Source organism: Bombyx mori, chromosome 10 (assembly GCF_030269925.1).
Source record: "Bombyx mori chromosome 10, ASM3026992v2".
In the NCBI taxonomy this organism is placed as follows: domain Eukaryota; kingdom Metazoa; phylum Arthropoda; class Insecta; order Lepidoptera; family Bombycidae; genus Bombyx; species Bombyx mori.
The window spans coordinates 10,590,539-10,613,210 of NC_085116.1; the positions used below are offsets into that span (position 1 = coordinate 10,590,539).

Here is a 22,672-nt window from a genome sequence, read left to right on the forward strand (position 1 = left end):
CATTGGAATCAAGATTAATCTGAAAAGCAGTAAACTTTGGCAAAGGGCCTGCATAATATGATTCTAGCGTTTCTGCGAGTATGAGTCGGATATCGCAGCAGTATGGCGGGTGTCGCTGCGTCACCTACTTTCACGGAGGCAGCGTCGGAGGAGCCACCGACGGATGCGAGGAGCGCGGGCGCGGGCGAAGGCTGCGTGCGCGGCAAGGTCGCCGTGAGGCAAACCACTCGTCCACAGAATTTCTTCGGCTCAGAGACACGCGCATACCAGTCCGGGAGCGGAACGCGGTCGCAATAAAAACGCTTGGATATATTTCACGCGTGCGCAACATTATCGCGTCGCTCTCGGCTCCGATTACTTAATGCTCCGTGGTTAACTGTACACGGACGGAGAGAAACAAGATCAGGTTTTTCTGAGCAGGTTCGATGATCGCAGGGGACACCTCCGAGACGCACTCGTGAAATGGTTTCGCGAGTGCTGTTGTACAAGAAAGACGCCATGGCTTTAACATGCGAACGCTTTATGTCCGGTTTCGTTCAAACATCCAATAAAACAAATGATATTTTTTTCACTACCCCTATTAAATAAAACTACAAATTGCTGAATTGCAATAGATATCTTCGTAAGCTGTATCCAATAGTTTCGTTTTTACACGTGCATTATAACGTAAATCCCGTCATCCACCTTCAGACATAAGGTAATCTCAATATATATTGCAACTATATCGGCTGTCCTACTTTTCAAACCGGACGCGTAACTGCTTCGCTGCAGAAATAAGTGAGATGGTAGATCTTTTTTTTAATCGGCCAGGATCCGAGCTTTTAGTACAACCAGTAGCATTAGCATAGCAATGGAGTCAAAATATATATTTTTTTAATCAAACATTCTGAACGAACATTTAAAAGTCGAACTAACAGCAACGAGTTCTAGTACAAATTAACCTTAACATACATACATTTGTTCATAATCTCCACATAGAACGATTATCATTATGCCACCGCACCGCGATTTATCTTTAGCAAATATTGAAAATGAATTCATAATTAAACTATTGTTTGCAGACAGATTAATCTCGGTCATACGTAATAGTGAAAAAGTTAACCAAAATTTCCAAAATGGCATATCTTGAAATATGGTAACTGGATAAAGAAGCAAATCGTTTCCCGTATAGAATCAAAACCTCGAATCTAATTACCATGAAAAGCTATATGTAACGAACATGTACATTGACTGTATCAGAAATTTAAACAGTCCTTTACAGACCTTTATTAGTCAGGAACAATAACCATTAGAAAAACGAGGCAAATGGCGATCAAGCAAATCTTTTATGCTTTGTTTAATTGAACAAGCAAAAGGAACAAAGGTCATAAAGCCAAGTATTTTTATAATAAAACGGGAAATAAAACGAAACGATGTCGTTTTGGATTGAACTGTAATTAAATTAGTTGAAATAATTTTAAATAATATGACAATAAAAGTTTGAAATTTTACTGGGACTTGGAACGACCCAAGAAACCACGTCAAGAGAACTTGTTTCTTATTCCCGCATTGGTGCACTTTTACGGATACTAAATAGTCAATATTACATATTTAAATTAGAAGAAACATTATATTAACAAAATAGAATTCATCTAACTTCACTCATGCGTTCCCGCCAAAAAGTCCAATCAAAGACTACATTGACCCAAATAAAGAGAGCACTGAAGCGTAAAAACAATGAATACTGTTGATTGACGGGCTAAAGTAACACAGTCGACTAATTGAATTAACAGTGTACGAACACAACATGTCCATTAGGACTCTAAATACGTAAATGTTGACTGTACACAAAGTACAAGCAGGTCATAACTGAGTCTCGTATTTTTCATAAACATTTAATAAAATCTGGAAACTAGAATTTACAGTAGTGTATTTTGATGAAAAAAAATTTAGCAAGAAAATGTTTACATTCACATTAACACTTAAATGAAAACAAAATACCTACATGCGTAGATAGCTACGCATTTTGTACGTAATACGTACTAGATTTTTTTCAGGAGTTCCGTGGGTTTATAATTCATCTCAATTTTAATTTCAGGGCTAAGTTTGACGTCTGTGTCTGTTATGCTAGCAAGCACGTTTGAAAGAAATATGCCTAACCAATAAAACATATTCAGTGCTGAAGTATGCACCAAATTTTAAAACCCGGATGAATTTTGTGATTCTCTTTTTTATTGTTCTAAATGGGTGGATAGGACGAACTCCAGCCCACTTGATTTTAAGTTGTCGCCATCATGAAAATGGTTTTGCCAACTTTTTTATTTAATCCTAGTTATTTATACAAATAATTTTTGTTACAAAAATTATAACAAACAATACATAAATCGTGTTCTACTTTTTACTGGTGGTAGGATCTCTTGTGAGTCCGCACGGGTAGGTACCACCACCCCGCCTATATCTGCCGTGAAGCACTAATGTCTTTTGGTTTGAAGGGTGGGGCAGCCGTTGTAACTATATTTAGACCTTAGAACTTATATCTCAAAGTGGGTGGCGCATTTACGTTGTACATGTCTATGGGCTCCAGTAACTGCTTAACACCAGGTTGGCTGTAAAGTCGTCCATCAATGTAAGCAATAAAAAAAAAAAAAAATTCTAGATTTATGGACCTGAATTGACTATTCAAAAATACATAGCATAACTATTCGTAAATTACCGCATTTATTAATAACACCGTTACAGTAATTACACTGCGTAATACGGTTACGAGTGCAGCTTCATTTCGACATAAAGACAGCGCGTGTTACGATTTTGTATCTATAACCATACAAGATAAAACGGGCCATTCATTTTTCTAGTCATAAAGAACACGTCCAGAGTTGAATTTAAGAGTCTTTGCGATTCAATAAAAGGTTGCAATATAAGTTGCAAAAGACTAAAGACTATGCTTTTAGGGGTTTACAAATTACATGCGCTATTGTATTATTAGACATCGTCCTATTCCGATTTCCAAGCAGCCGTAGGTTTTTCTCACAAGTCCCACACGTTCTTCTGGCCCCAAAGTAAAATTTGCTGTACTTCGGTAACCAGTGATTGATACACATATGTTTAAATATATACAAATGTACCTATGTTTTACGGTAGGCAGCGGCTTGGCTCTGCCCCTGGCATTGCTGACGTCCATGAGCAACGGTAACCACTCACCATCAGGTGGGCTGTATGCTCGTCTACCTACAAGGCCAATAAAACAAACAAAAAAACTTCACACCCAGATTCAAATTCAAATTCAAAATCATTTATTTCAACTTAGATGTCAGTATGACACACTTGTTGAATGTCAAAATACAAATAACAATGTTAACTCTACCACCGGTTCCAAAAAAAGCCACAGTCCTGAGAAGAACCGGCGAAACAAACTCAGCGGGCTTTTTTTTTTTTGTTTTTTCTCAAATATTTTCTTTTTTTTAAATAAATAGAAATATTCACAATAAAAGAAAAAACAAGTCAAAAAATACAATTAAAAATAATAATAATAATAATGAAAAATGAAAAGGCCAGGAGCGAGCGCCTCATTCCCACGTAGTGCCATCTAGTAAATAATCCTTAACTTTATAATATGCCTTGTTGCACAAACGTTCCTTAACAGTTTTCTTAAATCTATGAACAGGTAGTAGTTGAACGTTTAGTGGGATCTTGTTGAAAAGCTGTACACCCAGCCCCCTAAAAGAGTTGCTTATTTTCTTAATTCGAGCCGCCGGCAACGCAAGCCTATGTTTGTTCCTAGTGTTCACATTGTGCAAATCGCAGACTCTGGGGAATTCTTCAATGTTTTTACGCACGTACAATAAATTTTCAAAAATGTATTGGGACGCTAAAGTTAGAATTTTGATTTCCTTAAACTTGTCCCTCAAGGATTCCCTCGGGTGCATATTATAAATAGCACGAATAGCCCTCTTCTGCAGGATGAAAATCGTTTCGACATCGGCAGTATTGCCCCATAGCAAAATGCCATAGGACATAACACTATGAAAATAACTAAAATAAACCAGGCGTGCCGTATCTTCATTAATATACATTCGTATTTTTTTTACCGCAAACGCTGCAGAACTAAGCCTACTCGCTAACTTGCATATGTGAGGACCCCACTGCAGCTTGGAATCAACTGTTATACCAAGAAAAACTGTCGAATCCACAAGCTCCAGTGTCTCTCCACTTACAGTAATATTAGTGTCAACTTGTCTAACATTAGGTGTGGTAAATTTTATACATTTTGTTTTTTTGTTATTTAATAACAGATTATTAACACTAAACCAATGTACCACGCGCGAGATAGCATCATTCACATCGTCATAATCTTCCAAATGTCGTTTAATTTTAAACAATAATGATGTATCATCAGCGAATAATACGACCTCGTGACGGGTTTCAATAAACTTAGGTAAATCATTGATATATACAAGAAATAGGAAGGGACCCAATATGGAACCCTGAGGAACACCCATATTAAGTAAGACACCGGAAGATCTGGTTCCTTTAACGTCTACTTTTTGGATTCTTCCGGATAAATAAGATTTAATAAGTTCTAATGAAACGCCCCTAATACCATAATGGTGTAATTTCCTCAACAATGTATTATGCTCAACACAATCAAAAGCTTTAGATAAGTCGCAGAAAACCCCAAGGGCATTATGCGACTCTTCCCAAGCCTGAAAAATATTTTTAATGAGATCTACACCTGCATCAATAGTTGACCGACCTCTAGTGAATCCATATTGTTTGTTATGAAGCAGGTTATTGGAATTGAAGTGGTTCAAAAGTTGTTCCAGAATAATTTTTTCAAAAATTTTACTCAATGTAGGTAGTACTGAAATGGGCCTAAAGTTAGAGGGGTCAAAAGTACTACCAGATTTAAATAAAGGTATTATTTTACTATATTTCATTAGATCAGGAAACACACCACCATCAATACAGTCATTAAATATTGTAGCAAGGTAAGGTGCAATTATATCAATAATGGATTTTATAACATTAATTGAAATTCCCCATAAATCACCAGTTTTCTTAATATTAATGAGCTTGAAAGTATCAATTATGTCCTTTATATCAATATTTGTGAACTTAAAGTTAACACTGCATTTATCAACATGATTTTGCAGTAATGATTCGGCGACGGTAGGAGATGAAATTAAAGATTTTGTGGTAGAAGCTGGGATATCAGCAAAGTAGTGCTCAAAGGCACTGGCCACTTCTTGATGAGAAGTTATTATTCGATTATTGATTTTTAAAGTTAATTCAGCATTGCTGTTTCTGACATTCCCAGTCTCCCTATTAATGATATTCCAAGTCATTTTAATTTTGTCAGGTGCATTTTTTATAAGATTGCCTAAGTGCAATGACTTGGCCAATGTACAGACTTTTTTAAACAGCTTGGAATATTTAGAGACATACTCATGAAATGACTTATTATGATTATATGATTTTTCATGATAGAGATCGTATAATCTCTGCCTACTTTTGTGAATTCCAACAGTCGCCCATTCATTGAATGATCTTTTATTATGTAAGATCAGAGTTTTAGAAGTAAAGATGGCACTAAATTCAGAATTAATAACATTAAATAAATCCATGTAATGAACATTAGGATCTTCACTATAACAAACATTCGGAATTTTTGCCAAAACTTTACCTCTAAGCTTCTCCAAACGTCTAATATTAATAGGAACAAACGGTAGCTTTCTTGTACTATTAACATCTGAAACAGATTTAATTTTAAAAGATAAGAATTGTCCACTGTGGTCTGAACTTAAATGATTAATAATGCATTTATGTAAAGGTTTTACATTTGTGAAAATATTATCTATACAGGTTGCCGATGTGCTAGTTATTCTTGTGGGCTCTGAAAATAGATTGCTAAGGTTATATGATTTTAACAATGTTCTGAGTCTAATAGTGGCATTTGTATTTTCTAATAAATTTATATTAAAATCACCACAAATAAAAACATGTTTATTAGAAACAGAAAGCTTTAATAAAACACGTTCCATTATATTTTCAAAAAAATCATATAACGAATTCGGGGGCCTGTACACACTTACAACAATGAATCGCTCAAGCTCTACACATGCCATTTCAATAATCCGTTCCACAGAGAGGCTCACAATGTCTCTACGTTCCTTACATTTATAATCTTTATTAACAATGATCAGTGAGCCACCTCGTATAGCATTCTCTCTGCAGAAGGAACTTACAACCTGGTGATTTTTAAAATTACAATTTAATTCATATTTTTTAAGCCAATGTTCAGTAACACATAGAACATTGACTTTATTATAATCTAGGAATAAATCAATTTCAAGTTCTTTACCCATCAAACCTTGTAAGTTCTGATGCACCAGGTTGATCACAGTTGTTTTCAAAGAAATATTATTTGTTGATGGGCTGTGTCCAAATAAATCATATTTACTGCAAGAGGTAAACTCTGTTGTCTTAGTAATTAATTTAAATTACTTGGAACGGATTCCAAATTAATAGATGTCATATTTTTTTTCTGCTCAAAAGAAGCAGTAGGTTGATTAGCCAAATTCATGGCTAGATAAATGTGTAAAAAATAATGTAGCGAGTTTGCTACTTGTCTAAAATTGTAGCTACCTAAATAGAATTTGTTAGATTTTGTCATAATAATACATTTATTCTTTATCATGCAATTAATGTCAATAGTATAAAATATATTTTCTGATTGTGTCATGACATAATAATTATTAACATTAGAAATTGTCTGCATGAAATCATTAATGCAATGTCTGATTTTATTTTCTGCTGGCATACTCTGAATAAATGGAAATGCAAACATGATGATCTTTTTCACCTGTAGTGTTAATAATTGATTTATTTGATATTTTATATCTCTTATATCTGCTGCTCATACAAAAGACAAAGCTCATACAAACCTGTTTATCACACTGTTCACTTACACTGATGTGGGTATCAAACCAAAGACCCTCCGCCCGCCAGGGGCGCAATGTACTTAGTACAAATGAGATTTAGTTGGACAGACCAGCTCCCGGAGTTACTGGCTATTAAGTGGACAGCAGAACCCTATAGCAATATTAAAACGTAAGCCGAGACAAGTGATCAAAATCATAATCTTATATATCATTCCATATAGAGGTTTACTACTATACAATTAGGGTTGGAAACTAGCAATTTCAAAATGCCAAATAACAAGTACATAGGTAACTGTAAAATATACGCTTGAATTATTTATAAGATGAAGTTAATTAATTAACATAAATAGTTTTTTAATTAATTTGTTGAGGCAATAAGCTTAAGGCCGCTCGCTCCTCTTACCTTAGAAATTTTTAGGTATTTTTTTATATAAACACTCCTACTTGTCATGATGTTTGATATACTTAGTCTATAGTCTATTGAAATAGAGTAATGGAATATTCATTTTCTTGTCAATATAAATTTTAAACATAGAACAAGTAATCAATTATGACTTTGAATCTTTAAATTGTACCTAAACTCTCAAAATAATGTGAATGTCTAATAAGCTCTTCGTTGGGCCATTAGCAGTAGCCAGTAGCAGCTCGTTTTTCGCAAAAAAAAACAAGTTTAAGAGGTGAGGTCTTTTCAATCCGTACGGGTAGGTACCACCACCTCGCCTATTTCTGCCGCGTAGCAGTAATGCATTCTGGTTTGGAGGGTGGGGCAGCCGTTGTACTATAGACCTGAGACTTAGAGCTCACGTGTCAAGATGGATGATGGCATTTATTTTGTTGATGTCTATGAGCCACTTACTATCAGATTGACTCGTAAACTCGCTCATCCATCTAAGCAATAAAAAATAAGAACTGAGTCCCACATCGGTTTTCTATTTGCTTTGAATAACGAAAGATCCATAAAGAAGGTTTAGCTCTGAATGAAAAGAGTATATAGTGATTTAAAATCTAACGCTATCTTGATCCTACTTTTCGGACTGCAACAAAAAAAATTAAAAAAAAATTAAGTGGAACTGATTTAAAAAAAGAAGTAGGTATAATGGCGATATTTGTCGCCCAATTCCCAGGTTATGATGCTTATATCTCATAAGCTTAACGCCTATCGAGCGAGTTCCAAAATGATATAAAGAAATAAAATAATTATACTTATACAATGACAAGACGAGGCCTATTTATCTGTTATTAACACCTTTTTGGTCTCGACGTGTATTAATTAATTCATAGTATCATTAAAAATAATGTTTTCTTCGAATTTGGCTATAAAGCCAAACTGCTACCGTTCGTAGTCCATCGAGGTAAAATTAAAATCGTATAAAGTGTCATTTAAATAATTTATCACTATTGGGAAGAAACTACGAATGATATGACTATAAAAATGCGGAAATTATTATTAGATATAAAAATATTATCGGACATCATTAATAAAATTCTTGCTTTGGTTTTTTTTTTTAAATAAATTAACTCAGAGCTCAGGATGCCAATACAGAAGCTAGGTGATCTTTGCAGTCTGAAATTTGTTTTCGATAATAGTACACAAAAATTTAAAGGATTTCATAATTTTCTTAACTATTTTGTATTCTATAACGCATACTCTACGGCTTATAAATATTTGGCAATGGTAATACATAATACATTTAATACAAATATCGATATATCGATCAACATTCGTGACTTCAGTAAAAATAATACATGCTATCTATTTAAAACTTACCTTAAAAACGAAGTGTATTCGTAAAAATGTAGTAACGGTAGAATATAAGGACATTTAAAAGAGATTTAAGATCGTCCGTATTAAGACCACACCTAACTTAAACGTAATTCCTTGATATTTGAAGTGTATGTTCCAAGGAAGCAGAGTCGTTTGTAAAGGGCGGGCGGTATGGCAGTGACTGTTCAAAAGGGTGTGAGACGCCACAATATGCCACGCCCTCACCTCGTCACGCCTTCACCTGGTTAGATTATTACAATTCATAAACAAGTGTATATTCAATATTATTTCTGGGGAAAGACTCCTTGCAAATAATCATAATTTACAATAAATTATGTAGATGACATTGTGGCAACAAAAGTATGTATTTTAATAAATTTAACATTCTCCGAATTTAGTAAAACGGGTATAAATATGCTTTACATTGCCGTGCACGTAAATAATTCACACGAGCTCAGAACGCCCCACTTGTAATAATACATATGTATATGAATAGCATATGAATATTATTTTTTAAGTACCCTGTATTTTGTTCACACGCTTACCTCTGATAGTAAACTATTACCGAAGTTCACCCACAGAACGTGGATTCCACTGACTAGATTGAATCTTTATGACAGACGTCTTTATATTCAAAATCCACTTGCGGGTAGCGGCTTTTAAGTGCACTAAGCCGATTTCCTGACCGATCGCTTGATTGTTTCATTATCTATACTAATATTACAAAGAGGAAAGATTTGTTTGTTTGTTTGTATTGAATAGGCTCCGAAACTACTGAACCGATTTGAAAAATTATTTCACTGCTTGGAAGTTACACTATTCCCGAGTGACATAGGCTATATATAATCTTTTTTGAAAAAATTAAGGATCCTTACTAAAACTCCAATAATGTAACCCGGGGTTTAAAATTTACCTAACATATTCTTTACAAGGAGTGCCCTGCGAAAACAATTGATGATAGAATAAAATAATGTACTACGACTTTGTAGAACACATTATTAATTACAAAAAGTGTCGCGACAGCATATATCTAACTATTATAGTTATGCCTATTTTGAAAAATAAAACAACGTTGTTGAAATTTTTGTTAAAGACCCGAGCGAAGCCGGAGCGGACCGCAACTTGACATTAGACAGGTGGTAAGCAAAACACGCAGTCCAGGCTAACAGTGACAATAGGTGAATTTTAGTTGGTTCGAGATTGGCGTTAAGCCTTTTCAGAGTAACGAAGAATCGAAATTATCAACTCGACTGCTGATCGGTGATATTTAGAATAAGCAAAACTGGACTGCCTCTTAACCGCAGACTTCAACCTCCAGCTTATATCCAGTTATAAATACATACCATGTAGACATTTCGAAACATTTTTCCCTTCTGTATTGGTCTTGAAATGGGAGAAATCATAAGCTTAATACAAACAGAATAAAATTATTCCACAGATAAGGATCAAGTATGACTTTTGATAAAAGATGTGGTGTCGACTCAGCTTTACGCTGTGTCTCTCTTCAATTGAAGTTTATAGAAAGTACTTTACGATAGGCAGTGCCCAAGTTATAGTTCCCCGTAAATACAATCAGATCGGCCGCCAGGTCGCCAAATATATTTAAATTCTAGATTGAATATGCTTTGACAATATTGAATCTTGAATTTTAATATGGACAACTTTGAAAACGGCCGGTTTTACAGCTCGATGATATAACATTTAAATGTTTTTTTTTTTTTATTTAACTCCAAAAACATTAATAAATCATCTGTCTTGCAAAACTCGAACACAGAACGATGTTCGAATAGTTCGAACAATGCCTACCAGTAGACTGCGGCTTATACCTATGTATTATATGCCCCTTACTTTACCAATGTGAATAACGATGACCAGTTACTATCATATCGGTCGTAGGTTCGATTGAGTTCGATCAAAATTAAAAAAAAACATATTTAACTCGTAAAGTACAACGGTGTTCGTTCGTTAATCTATTGAATGAGTGGAAAATAATCTCGTAGAACAATAGGGTGAGATACGAGATGAATTATTAATAGAGTTAATGAGGCGCGAGCGCGATAGTGGGGTGAGCGGCGCGACCTCGCTGCTCCGATAGTGCCCACGCAGCCTGATTGTCGCCAACAACCAAAAACCAACACTTTTTACATTTGCAAAACACCGACAGTATTCTGTAACTGCCATGAATTAAGACCCACAATCGCTTGTTGGCCGTGCCGCCGATGTCGCTGCACACATTGTGAGGTTTTACACGCACAACTCTTTTATCTAATTGTTAAACTAGCAAACAATGTAAACACGTGCGTGGAATAACGTGCTTGTATGCCATGAGCTACATGTTCAAAAATCTAATTGTTGATTAAAATCTAGTTGCTATCGCTTGAATATCGATTATTATCGAATATCGATTTCAGAAGCTGGGCACGTGTAAACGTATTTTTTTATATCAAGTGAAGTTAAAAAAAACTTGTGATTGCCGAATGATACCGTTTTGCCTACTTTCGAATTTAAAAAACTAGCGCATTATTAAATAAATTATTATTAGACTAAATATTTAAATTAATTAATTACTGTATTAATGTATAAGCTGTTAATATCAAACCAAACACGTAGTATTTAAATAATGTTATTACGGTCTACATGGACTATGCGTAATTACCAGGAAAGCTACAAATAAAATATTGTTGTATATACATATTACAATATCAGTGAATTACTAAGAATTTTATTAAAATTATGTTTAACGAATGTGTATTTACAAATTGACTAGGTATTCTTAGAAAATACAATCAACGGGAACATTGAAGGAAGTAATTTCTAGAATCTGAAATTAACGGAAGATATACAAATCCGTATCCGCGGAGACTTCAAAGGAATCGCTGTATTTTTATTCGATACAACAAACGAGGCGTACATAAATAACGTGTAGGTATTGAATAAACAGATCGGTTTCAAACGCTGCTGTGTGTTGTGACTGATAAGGGGATTGCCAGCAATTCATTCAAGTTCTAATTAAAATAAATGAATGAGTACCGAGAAACATCCTAATTAAGTGTTTCATTTAGATTACGCGTTGTTTAATGAAAGAAATTAATTAATACACTTGGCCAAAACTTTCACGACTGCAACATTGTATCGGACATGTCAGTAATTAAGCACAGGTCCACTTAACGACATCTTTATTTATCACTTGAATTAAGTATGCTTCATTTCATATAACTTTTGAAGCGACTGTAACCTAACGGGTAATGGGGTATCATTCTGCCTATTTGTGCCTATCCCTTAACTACTTACCACAAGATGGGCCGTGACTTTATTCACAAATCGCGTCCCAGATTTAAATTTTTTATTTTTATAGTCGAATATCTAAATTGCATCTATTCGTAACGACATCGTGATGATCAAGTAAGAACATCGTGTGATAATTTATTTATTTATTTATTTATTTACTTCCAATGAGTTCTCTATAAATGTATTTTTTTATGTTTATAGCCGCGAAATTTTAAAAAACTTCTAGTTTCACCTCCTATCTCAAGTCGGGTAATGACATATTACATACATTACTGGTGGTAGGACTTCTTGTGAGTCCGCGTGGGTAGGTACCACCACCCTGCCTATTTCTGCCGTGAAGCAGTAATGCATTTCGGTTTGAAGGGTGGGGCAGCCGTTGTAACTATACTTGAGACCTTAGGACTTATAACTCAAGGTGGGAGGCGCATTTACGTTGTAGATGTCTATGGGCTCCAGTAACCACTTAACACCAGGTGGGCTGTGAGCTCGTCCACTCATCTAAGCAATAAAAAAAAAACACGTTGTGATGTCTACTGACTACAGTAACGTCATCACAAGTGGTAGACGCGAGTCTAATTAAAGAGAATTTAAGAATTAGAAATTTAGTTAGAATTAAAAAATAAAAGCGTATTAATAAAAACTCTAATGTCAAAGTTTGTTTATTGAAATTAACCCGAGATCAAATCGTAACATGAAATCTTGACCAGAAAAAAAAACAGCATTGATTATATAAAAATAAAAAAAATAAAAAATTTTCTATCGTCCATTTCGATCACGTGATGCCTCAAATTTTCTGTCTCTCATTACAATGAAATTTATTATAAGTTTAGTTTCGTTTCAATACCAAAAGCTACAGTTGTTTTCTCTTTACCATTTACGTTATTCAAACAATTTAATAAATATTAGGCACTTCAATTTTTCGATATTCCATGATGTATTATAGTATGTTATGAATTAGGTAAGTTATGTAGTAATGTATTATACATATCTGTGGAATAAAATTTTTCTTCATTAAATCTCTAATATTTATTTTACTTGTTCTTATTAAACAAGTTCGCTTATCACAAACTATCAAACAATAGTAACATTGGCTTAAAACTGGCTTAGCATAGCAATGGAATGTAATGATAATACAAAGCAATTAAGATACGATATTTTTTATCTTATATCTTTAAACGAGCAATTCTTGTATATGTATATATATATATATATAATCTGAATCTCGGAAACGGCCCCAACGATTTTCATAAAATTTAGTATACAGGGGATTTCGGGGGCGATAAATCGATCTAGCTACGATTTATTTTCAGAAAATGTTGTTTTATTCGTGTTTTCAATAATCAACTCTTCCCGACATCTATTGGCGAATAATAATACTATTTTTCTTAATTGAGGGCAACTAACCGCTTCAAAGACACAACAAGATGGCGTTATCAAAAAAAAAACCTAGCAAAGCTCGGTCATCATCTAGTATTAATTAAAAGAGTCCTCTGTACCGTGTTGCCGTTAGAAGCCGATAATTCAAATTCTTCCAATGATTACGTAGATTGCAAAATAATTTCGCACATTCCGTAGTCTATACACAAAGTATTTTATGACGTCTTGCCTGATAAAGAATATTTCGTTTTGATTGTGTTGGAAATAATCTTTGCCTAAAGAAAATGGCAAATCGTTTTATGTTAATTGTCGAAATTGTGACTATTTAAAACTGCATTCGAGTTAATTTCATGCAATTACCGATTAAAATGGTGAATAGATTTCTACTAAATGCGAACTCTTCAAACTCTCCTCACTAACAAATTATACAACACTGATTCTAGTTCTTTAAATGACGTAAGAAAATTCGTAGTTACTTAAATGTGATAATCCCACAATCTTTACTCAATTAAGTCGTCGTGGCCTAAAAGATAAGACGTCCGGTGCATTCGTGATGAAGCGATGCACCGGTGTTCGAATCCCGCAGGCGGGTACCAATTTTTCTAATGAAATACGAACTCAAAAAATGTTCACGATTGACTTCCACGGTGAAGGAATAACATCGTGTAACAAAAATGAAACCCGCAAAATTATAATTTGCGTAATTACTGGTGGCAGGACCTCTTGTGAGTCCGCGCGGGTGGGTACCACCACCCTGCCTATTTCTGCCGTGAAGCACTAATGCGTTTCGGTTTGAAGGGTGAGCAGCCGTTGTAACTATACTTGAGACCTTAGAACTTGTATATCAAGGTGGGTGGCGCATTTACGTTGTAGATGTCTATGGGCTCTCGTAACCACTTAACACCAGGTGGGCTGTGAGCTCGTCCACACATCTAAGCAATAAAAAAAACTCATTGAAAGGAAGTCTATGTACGAAAATTCAATGTCCTTAAGAAATTCATCTACACTCCTAAAGAACGTGGCGGTCTAGACTACGATTGCTATATAAGATAAGTTGCTAATACATATGTATGCGGTAAAGCACGGCGAGCACACGTACGGGAACACAATAGCTACTAAAGCCTTCGTTCAGTACACGCTATTATTATTAAGCTTGTTCCTAGCTTAAGGATCGACATATTACTCATAATTTGTATTTACAACCTAAACGTTATTAAACATAAATATTCATATTTTTTAACAACTAAACTTATTGGCTTTTTAAAAAACATATAAAACAAAAGTGCCCCTGGTTTATATCAGTTACTAGCAGACACGGCAGACTTCGTAGTGCCTCAATCGATAAATAAAAGACCTAAACTTTTGTATAAAATAAACTTAAAACAAACAAAAGGAATCCGTCCGACGGGGGACACATCAAAGGAAAAACAAAATTGTTATTTTTATTTAATTCCGAGCATTTTCATATTTATCTACCTTTTAAACCTTCTCTGGACTTCGACAAATAATTCAAGACCAAAATTAGCCAAATCGGAGACTAACAAACAACAATTCATTTTTATATATATTTTATATTCATTTTTTTTTTTTCGATATACAAAACTTTTCCGCCTAAATCATTTTTAATTCAGTTTCAGCCATTAAAAAACGTTGAAGGTTTGTTTATCGAGTAAATTGCAGACAAAAGCTATTTATTACAATTATTAACACACTAATAGCTCCTATTATGAGTAAGAGGGGAAATGCCTGTCTAGCGGATTGCTGACTCACAATATCTTTCGCTGAAATGATGAAACATGTGGTTACAGTCATAGGGACTAGTTTCAGGCGAATATAAATTAAAACGGTTTACGTCCCACTTGTCTGTCACGCTTGCAGTTAATGAATCGATGAGTCACCGGTTACAGATTTTATTTCTCCTTCAGCTTTGTTTTAACGTTTACGCACAGACGAGAATGTAATTTTATAGGGTATTATGAAAACAATAGTTAAGTTATGGTACTGGTTGTAGGACCTCTTGTGAGTCCGGACGGGTAGGTACCACCACCCCGCCTATTTCTGCCGTGAAGCAGTAATGCGTTTCGGTTTGAAGGGCGGGGCAGCCGGTGGAACTATACTTGAGACCTTAGAACTTATATCTCAAGGTGGGTGGCGCATTTACGTTGTGGATGTCTATGGGCTCCAGTAACCACTTAACACCAGGCGGGCTGTGAGCTCGTCCACACATCTAAGCAATAAAAAAAAAGTTCACTTAAGTAAGCGGTGAAGTAATATTGAATTTAAATAAATCTATTGCTACTACAGTCTCATAGATCGATGTATATAGACATATCATAGACAACAATAAATCAAAATAGGTTGTTGTCAGAAAATTCAGCGATGAATTCCAAATTTCTGTGTTATAAATGTACTTTAATTAATGTAAAAATCATGAATTTTACCGATTGTTTGTTGTTTTCTGACGGAACGTTGTTTTTCCATTTATAAACACTTTTATGTTTTACACAAAGATCTTCACATCTTTTTATTTCTTATTCTATCTCTTTATCTACATCTATTTATTTCTTAGATAAAGCGGAAGCAGAACGTATTACTGCTTCGCTTATGAGTTCACAAGGCGCCCTACCACCAGTAATAAAATTGTTTTTTTTTTCGGGTTACATTTTAAACACACCTTATTATTCTTTCATTGTGTAAGTCGTTTGTAAGTATGAGTTGTGTTCGTAATTCATTAGAAAAATTGGTACCTGCATGCGGGATTTGAACACCGGCATAGGCACATCCCTCGATACGAGTTCACCGGATGTCTTATCCTTTAAGCCAAGACGACTACAATTTGCATACTACAATTACAGACTACAGTTTTCTTCCTTTTAAGTTGCATAAAACACATGTACAGGTGTTTATAATGTTTTTGCTAAGGTCTTACACAACGTTTTAACTAACATACTAATTCTCATTAAAATTTCTTACGCCTTTTATTGCATAGACTAGCGGCCCGCTCCGGCTCCGCTCAGGTCTTTAACAAAAATTTTAACGATATTTGACGTTGTTTTATTTTTTTAAATAAAAGAACACTTATTGCGGCATAACTATAATAGTTAGACATATGCTGTCGTGACATTTTTTGTAAATAATAATGTGTTCTACAAAGTCGTAGTACATTATTTTATTCTACCATCAGTAGTTTTCGCAGGTCACGCGATGTAAACAATATTTTAGGTATTTTTTTTACACCTTGAGTTACATTATTGGAATTTTAGTAAGGATCCCTATTTTTTCTCAAAAAAGATTATAGCTTATGTCACTCGGGAATAGTGTAGCTTCCAAACAGTAAAAGAATTTTTCAAATCGGTTCAGTAGTTTCGGAGCCTATTCAATACAAACAAACAAACAAATCTTTCCTCTTTATAATTTTAGTATAGAAGTATAGATAAGTGAACGAGCTCACGAGCCATCCGCTGTTAAGTGATTACTGCATCTCGTAGACATTGTGAATACCGCCACCCACTTTGAGAAATTTAACTGAAGTATTTATCGTATATCAAGCTCCAAATAAGTATGTCAAAATGTGTCTAAATCAATAATAATACATAATAATTATGATCCTATTGAAGACAACAAGCTTTTACATTAAGCATTCCATTTAAATAAAGCTCATGAAGCTAAGTAAAAATTGCTTCGCAAATTAAAAGCATCCCTTGGCATTAGATGGCAGGGGAATTAATCTGCTGGTCTATGTCAGTTACTAATCATTTTTAATTTTTTTTACTGGTGGTAGGACCTCCTGTGAGGTACCACCACCTCGCCTATTTCTGCCGTGAAGCAGTATTTCGTTTCGGTTTGAAGGGTGGGGTAGCCGTTGTAACTATATCGAGACCTTAGAACTTATATCTCAAGGTGGGTGGCGCATTTACATTGTAGATTTCTATGGACTCCAGTAACCACTTAATACCAGGTGGGCTGTGAGCTCGTCCACCCATCTGAGCAAAAAAATATTTTTTGAGAAGATTAACGAACACACATCCTTAAAACCTATTTTATGTTATAGCTTGATTATAATTGTTGTCAAGAACAAAAATAACAACAGCAGTAGTAGATAAGTAACTACTCATTTTGTACATTTTACGTTCGTTTTGAGATATGGCCAATTAGCTTCATACTAAAGGATCAATCATTTGAGCTTGTTGATACATAGGTACATACATGTATTATGTATGTTTGCCAATACTCACTTAAAGAATCTTCAATTCTAATTCAATTTGTTGCGACATAATGAAATTCGTCTTTGTGTAATTTTGTTGATAAAGCTTGAAGGCTGATAATGGACCGTAATGATAGACAGCGTTTAGACCGTCTCGCCCGCTGAGTTTCTTGCCGGATCTTCTCAGTGGGTCGCGATTCCGATCCGGTGGTAGATTCTGCGAAGCACAGCTCTTGCCGGGGCTAGTGTTAGCAAACTCTCTCAGGTTGAGCCCTTGAGCTCACCTACCAGTCCGGGCGTAGCTGGAATAGCTTTTTACGCTACCCGTAAGATATATGCGTAAGATAATAGACCGTCTAGAACAGCTATTAAAATCACCAAGCTTGGGCTCATTAAATTCGTCTGTTCGAGTACTATTCAGTAAACTATCAAACTGAACACGAAGGTTGAACGCATTCTGACAACTACAAAAATCGGTAAGTAATTTAAAAGACTACCTATATCAGAATGACGAATTGGAAGAAATATATACAGAAACTTCTTGTAAATCATAAGTTAAAAAAAACTCATAAACTAGCATATATATAAGTATTTAGTTTTTATTGTATCACACCGTTTCGGAACTAAAATTATATTTAAACTAGTTGATTGGATTTTTAAATTTGTATATGTATGTGTTTAAGATAGATACGAAAATTCAAGCAACTAATGAGTATGATATTAGACTTACAACATCGCCTACTGGTTTGTTTTCTTATTGCCGTAGTAAAAGCTGTTGCTACGTCATCGTTACGTTGCATACAAGTCTATGGGTATTAAAGTACAATATAGGTTGCTGTGGATATATAGTGGAATGTGTTTTGAAACTTATTCAGATTCTTACCGATGCATCATTTTTTTAAATCGAATTTTATTTTATCTTGACCCAACTTAACGAGGTTACTTCAACTTAAGTACTTACTTGCGCATTTACTACGTACGTGCATGTAGCCTTAACTTGTTTGGTTGCCATGCAAGTAACTTTCTAATATAACACACAAAAACTATGAATAAAAATATATTGAAATGTATCGGAGAAAAAATGTCATAAAACAATAATTACTCACCTTTAAATTCAGATCGTAGATCTCCAATGCCGGTCAAATTATCAACTACACTCGCGATGCACAACGAAGAACTTAAGTTTTACAAACAAACAAAAAATAATAATAAAAAAAATAGCACCTTTAAAAAATGTAAACAGAGAAGGATATAGCGAAACTCACGTGCATGGAATGTTTACGAAATTTAGGAACCATCGAGTTTGACTTCGGTCGGGAAAACGGAATCGTTTGAGGGATGCCAGTCAGTGTATATGCGATGTCGTTCCGATCTGTCGGGGTCGGTGCGTGGAGATGGGCACACGGTCGGCCATGCAAGCTAGCGCGGGCGTCGGCGAGGCAGCGCGTGCACTGAGTGGCGAGCCGTGGACGATGGCGCGTCGCTGCCGGCCGACCGCGAGACTATGCCCCGCGCGTGCGCCGGACCAGTTCCGACCAGCCTCCCGCGCGCCCACCGCCACAACCTGCATCGCCACCAACATCACAACCAACCCGCATGCATGCAATCTCTTTCACTTTTCAGCATCCTTCAGCCGATACTCGCACAAAATGAATTTCCAAAGCCAGGGTTTTATTAATTATCTATAAGTTTATGACCAAATAAAATAGGCATCGCTACTTATTATCACTGCCAGGTAGGTTATGTATACAAATGACAATTTGAAAATTTCTAGAATGCAACGTAGTAACGTAATTAAGTGGTGAAATAAAATTTGTAACTTACAATGAAATAAATTTTCAATAATCTGAAATTTATGTGTATTATCTAAAATTACCAGACTTCAAAATGTATACTGCCCTCAAATTGCCATTCTGGGCAGACGAGCATACGTCCCACTTGATGAAATTAGTCACCATCGTTCATGGACATTAGCAATTTCAGGGGCCTACTTAAGCCGGGGTCTACTTCAACAATAAGAAAACAAGTTCTTGGCCCATATTATGATGAGTGGTTTAAACTAGAACACATGAAAGCTTCGCAGGAGACAGGTCGGGTTACCAAACTCCGCTAAAATCCTTACGTATAAATTACGCCAATTCTTCTAATTTGAGGCAGATTTAAATCTTAAGCATAATAATAACTTAACTACAAAGAAATTCGCAGAAATTCAAGTGTGCGCATCCTTGTCTACAACGGAACTACGATATGATATCTATGTTATGATTAATCCAATCTATTGTCTAACAAAGGCAGAATGTTGAACTCCGTGACGCTTGCACTTCAATTCTTGATACAATTTATTTTTTTCAATAAATATTAGATAAGAATCCGGTATGAGTCGCACATTCTTAACGGCTGATTCAATTCCAATCAACATAAAGATAGTGCGTCAACAGCCTAAATTTACAAGTAAAGTTGATATGCAATCTGTCTTAGGTGTTTGACTGTTTTCAATTATCATCCCGACACATTTTGAAGCATTCGGGGCTTAATGAGCAAGGCGCCGGGTTTTTGCTGGGTATTAGTTAGTGAATACATCCCACGATAAAGGGACATCGTGCAATACCAATGAAACCCTCAATGTTTATTAATTTACGTAATTACTGGCAGTAGGATGTATCATGACATTCAAGGTCGGTGGCGCATTTACGTTGTCGATGTCTATGGGCTCCAGTAACCACTTAATACCAGGTGGGCTGTGAGCTCGTCCACACACCTAAGCAATAAAAAAAAAATAAAAAAAATTCGCCAATTTATTTTATGTGTGTATCTACGGCTTACCAGATACAAAGTGGCTACCAAAGTCCATAGACATCACGATAAGGACGTTACCACCCATTCTGAGACATGTGGTCGAAATCTCAATTGTATTGTATAAGGTTTGTATCATCAAACCAGTACGTATGACTACTTCGTGGGATAAATCGTTACGATAGTAGTGATAACCACCCGAACTGTCTTGAAATGTACCGTACCACCAGTAAACTTAGGTACGCAATCGCAGAATACAAGTAAAACGATGGTACCCATTCTCCGGTGAATCCTCTAGTCGCTGTTTATGATATCCACCGATTGAGTGGTGTGGTGCCATTGTAGGATGAGACCACATAGTCAATTTTCTTCTTCTAAATTAAAGGACAAATCTACATCGTATTATAGTCACATACGTCACGTTTACTGGTGGTAGGACCTCTTCTGAGTCCGCACGGGTAGGTACCACCGCCCCGTCTATTTCTGCCGTGAAGCAGTAATGCGTTTCGGTTTGAAGGGTGGGGCAGCCGTTGTAACTATACTGAGACCTTAGAACTTATATCTCAAGGTGTGTGGCGCATTTAGGTACGTTGTATATGTATATGGGCTCCAGTAACCACTTAACACCAGGTGGGCTGTGAGCTCGTCCACACATCTCAGCAATAAAATAAAAAAAACATAAATAACAGTATATGTTTTTACTTTATGGGGTTCTATGCCACATGAATTTGATAGTTATGAAACTTTTATTTATTTATTGCTTCGTACAATTCTTGTTAGGAAGGTACCCCCGTCAACAGATATCAACAGATGGGTGTTTCAACATATTTCGCGATAAACAGCAGAGACTAATCACGGTACACTACTAAATCATGCGATTCAACGGGTAATATAAAAAAAATTACAATTATATTCGCACAAATTACGAGCGGCGGTTTCGCAATTCACGCTTGATTGCTTCCAGACTTTGATTACTATCTGACGTCATCGATCGGTGTGATTTACTGTATTAAAGTGATAATGGCAGCAATAATAGCCGTCAGAGGCGGAGACATACGCCAGATAGATTACTAGCTGGGCAAATTACCTTTGTTGAAACTTAATGGATCCGATTTAAGCTGCGTTGCGGCAACCAATAATAACAGATAAACGCAATCGTCACTGCTAACAAGATTTTCAATGCTATGCCAAATCGCCTGTATTAATTTCAAACTACAACTAAATTTATATGGCTTATTTTAAATTTTATCCTTCTTTGATTTTAATTATATATTTTTTTTTTAAATCGTAACACTACCTTTTTTTAATCCTACCTAAGCTGGTAGCCTAGAGAGGCTATTCCAGCGAAACCTTAACTAGTAGGTGAGCTCACGGGGCTCAAACCTGACGACGATGCTAACACGAACCCTAGCAAGAGTCGTGCTTCGCAGAATCTACCACCGGATCGGAAACGCGACCAACTGAGAAGAACCGGCGAGAAACTCAGTGGGCTGTGTCTGAGAGTTAATTTACTCGTCGAGCCCTTCGTCGCAAGCGACGGGTTCGACGAGAACGGTGACCGGTGCTTGAAGTACCTAGAAGCACCGTTAGTGGATCGGGAGGATCCGAGATGACGTGTTTTGGGCGACGTCGACTGCTTTCCATTCTGTCCGCAGGATCGGGAATGTAGTTACCGGCGGCCACGATGAGAGGGTTCTCGTGTCGTGCCGCTTAATCGAAGTGGCGCATCGACGCCGACTGTAAATACTTACTGACGGACTCTAAGTCCAGGTCGTCATGGAGGTCGACGTTCCTGACGAACCACGGAGCTCCGACGGCTATCATGCAAAAACGGGATTGAATAATTTGGAAGGATTTTAAGTGAGTGCGGGCCGCGTGAGCGAACACTACACTTGCATAGGTCATAACGTAACACTACCACGCAATTTGAATACCAGGGTAATGTAGAAGTATTTAGTTTTCACTGACTATTGATTAACAACTACCCTAACTTAAAGGAAAACAAAGTTAATTAACTACGCTTAGTATGAATACTTATTACTTAGCTTGATTCATATTTTGTGTTAGTGTGGGCCCTCGTGTTCACTAAAAACCGTGAAACTCGTGCGTAAGCTTTTTTTAATTACTTTACATTACGCGGGATACAATATATGTACGACGAATAAAAACAAAATATATCGTTTCAAATATAGTTTTATTAGATTACTCTTTTGGTCTAATGTTTGAAGGCATCGTGGCATTGAAATCGTCGTGGCCTAAAGGATAAAACGTCCGGTGCGTTCGTGTGTAGTGATGCACCGGTGTTCGAATCCCGCAGGCGGGTAC

The 22,672-nt window shown here is 35.9% G+C and overlaps 1 protein-coding gene across 4 annotated transcripts in view; it reads right to left on the reverse strand.

The window, feature by feature from the left end:
* The window catches only part of LOC101735590 (BMP-binding endothelial regulator protein), a 76,173-nt gene extending 56,427 nt beyond the window's left edge, over window positions 1–19,746 (reverse strand). For 2 of the 4 annotated variants that reach the window (XR_009974078.1, XM_062670669.1), the window contains exon 1: window positions 18,820–19,746. Coding sequence is in view for 1 of the 4 variants with exons in the window: in XM_062670669.1 (XP_062526653.1) it covers window positions 18,820–18,852 (33 nt within the window). In the remaining 3 variants the exon portion in view is untranslated. Of the gene's footprint in view, window positions 1–18,660 lie in introns of all 4 variants that reach the window. The other 2 variants (XR_009974080.1, XR_009974079.1) reach the window with 2 other exon arrangements.
* Between the last annotated feature and the right edge of the window lie 2,926 nt (window positions 19,747–22,672).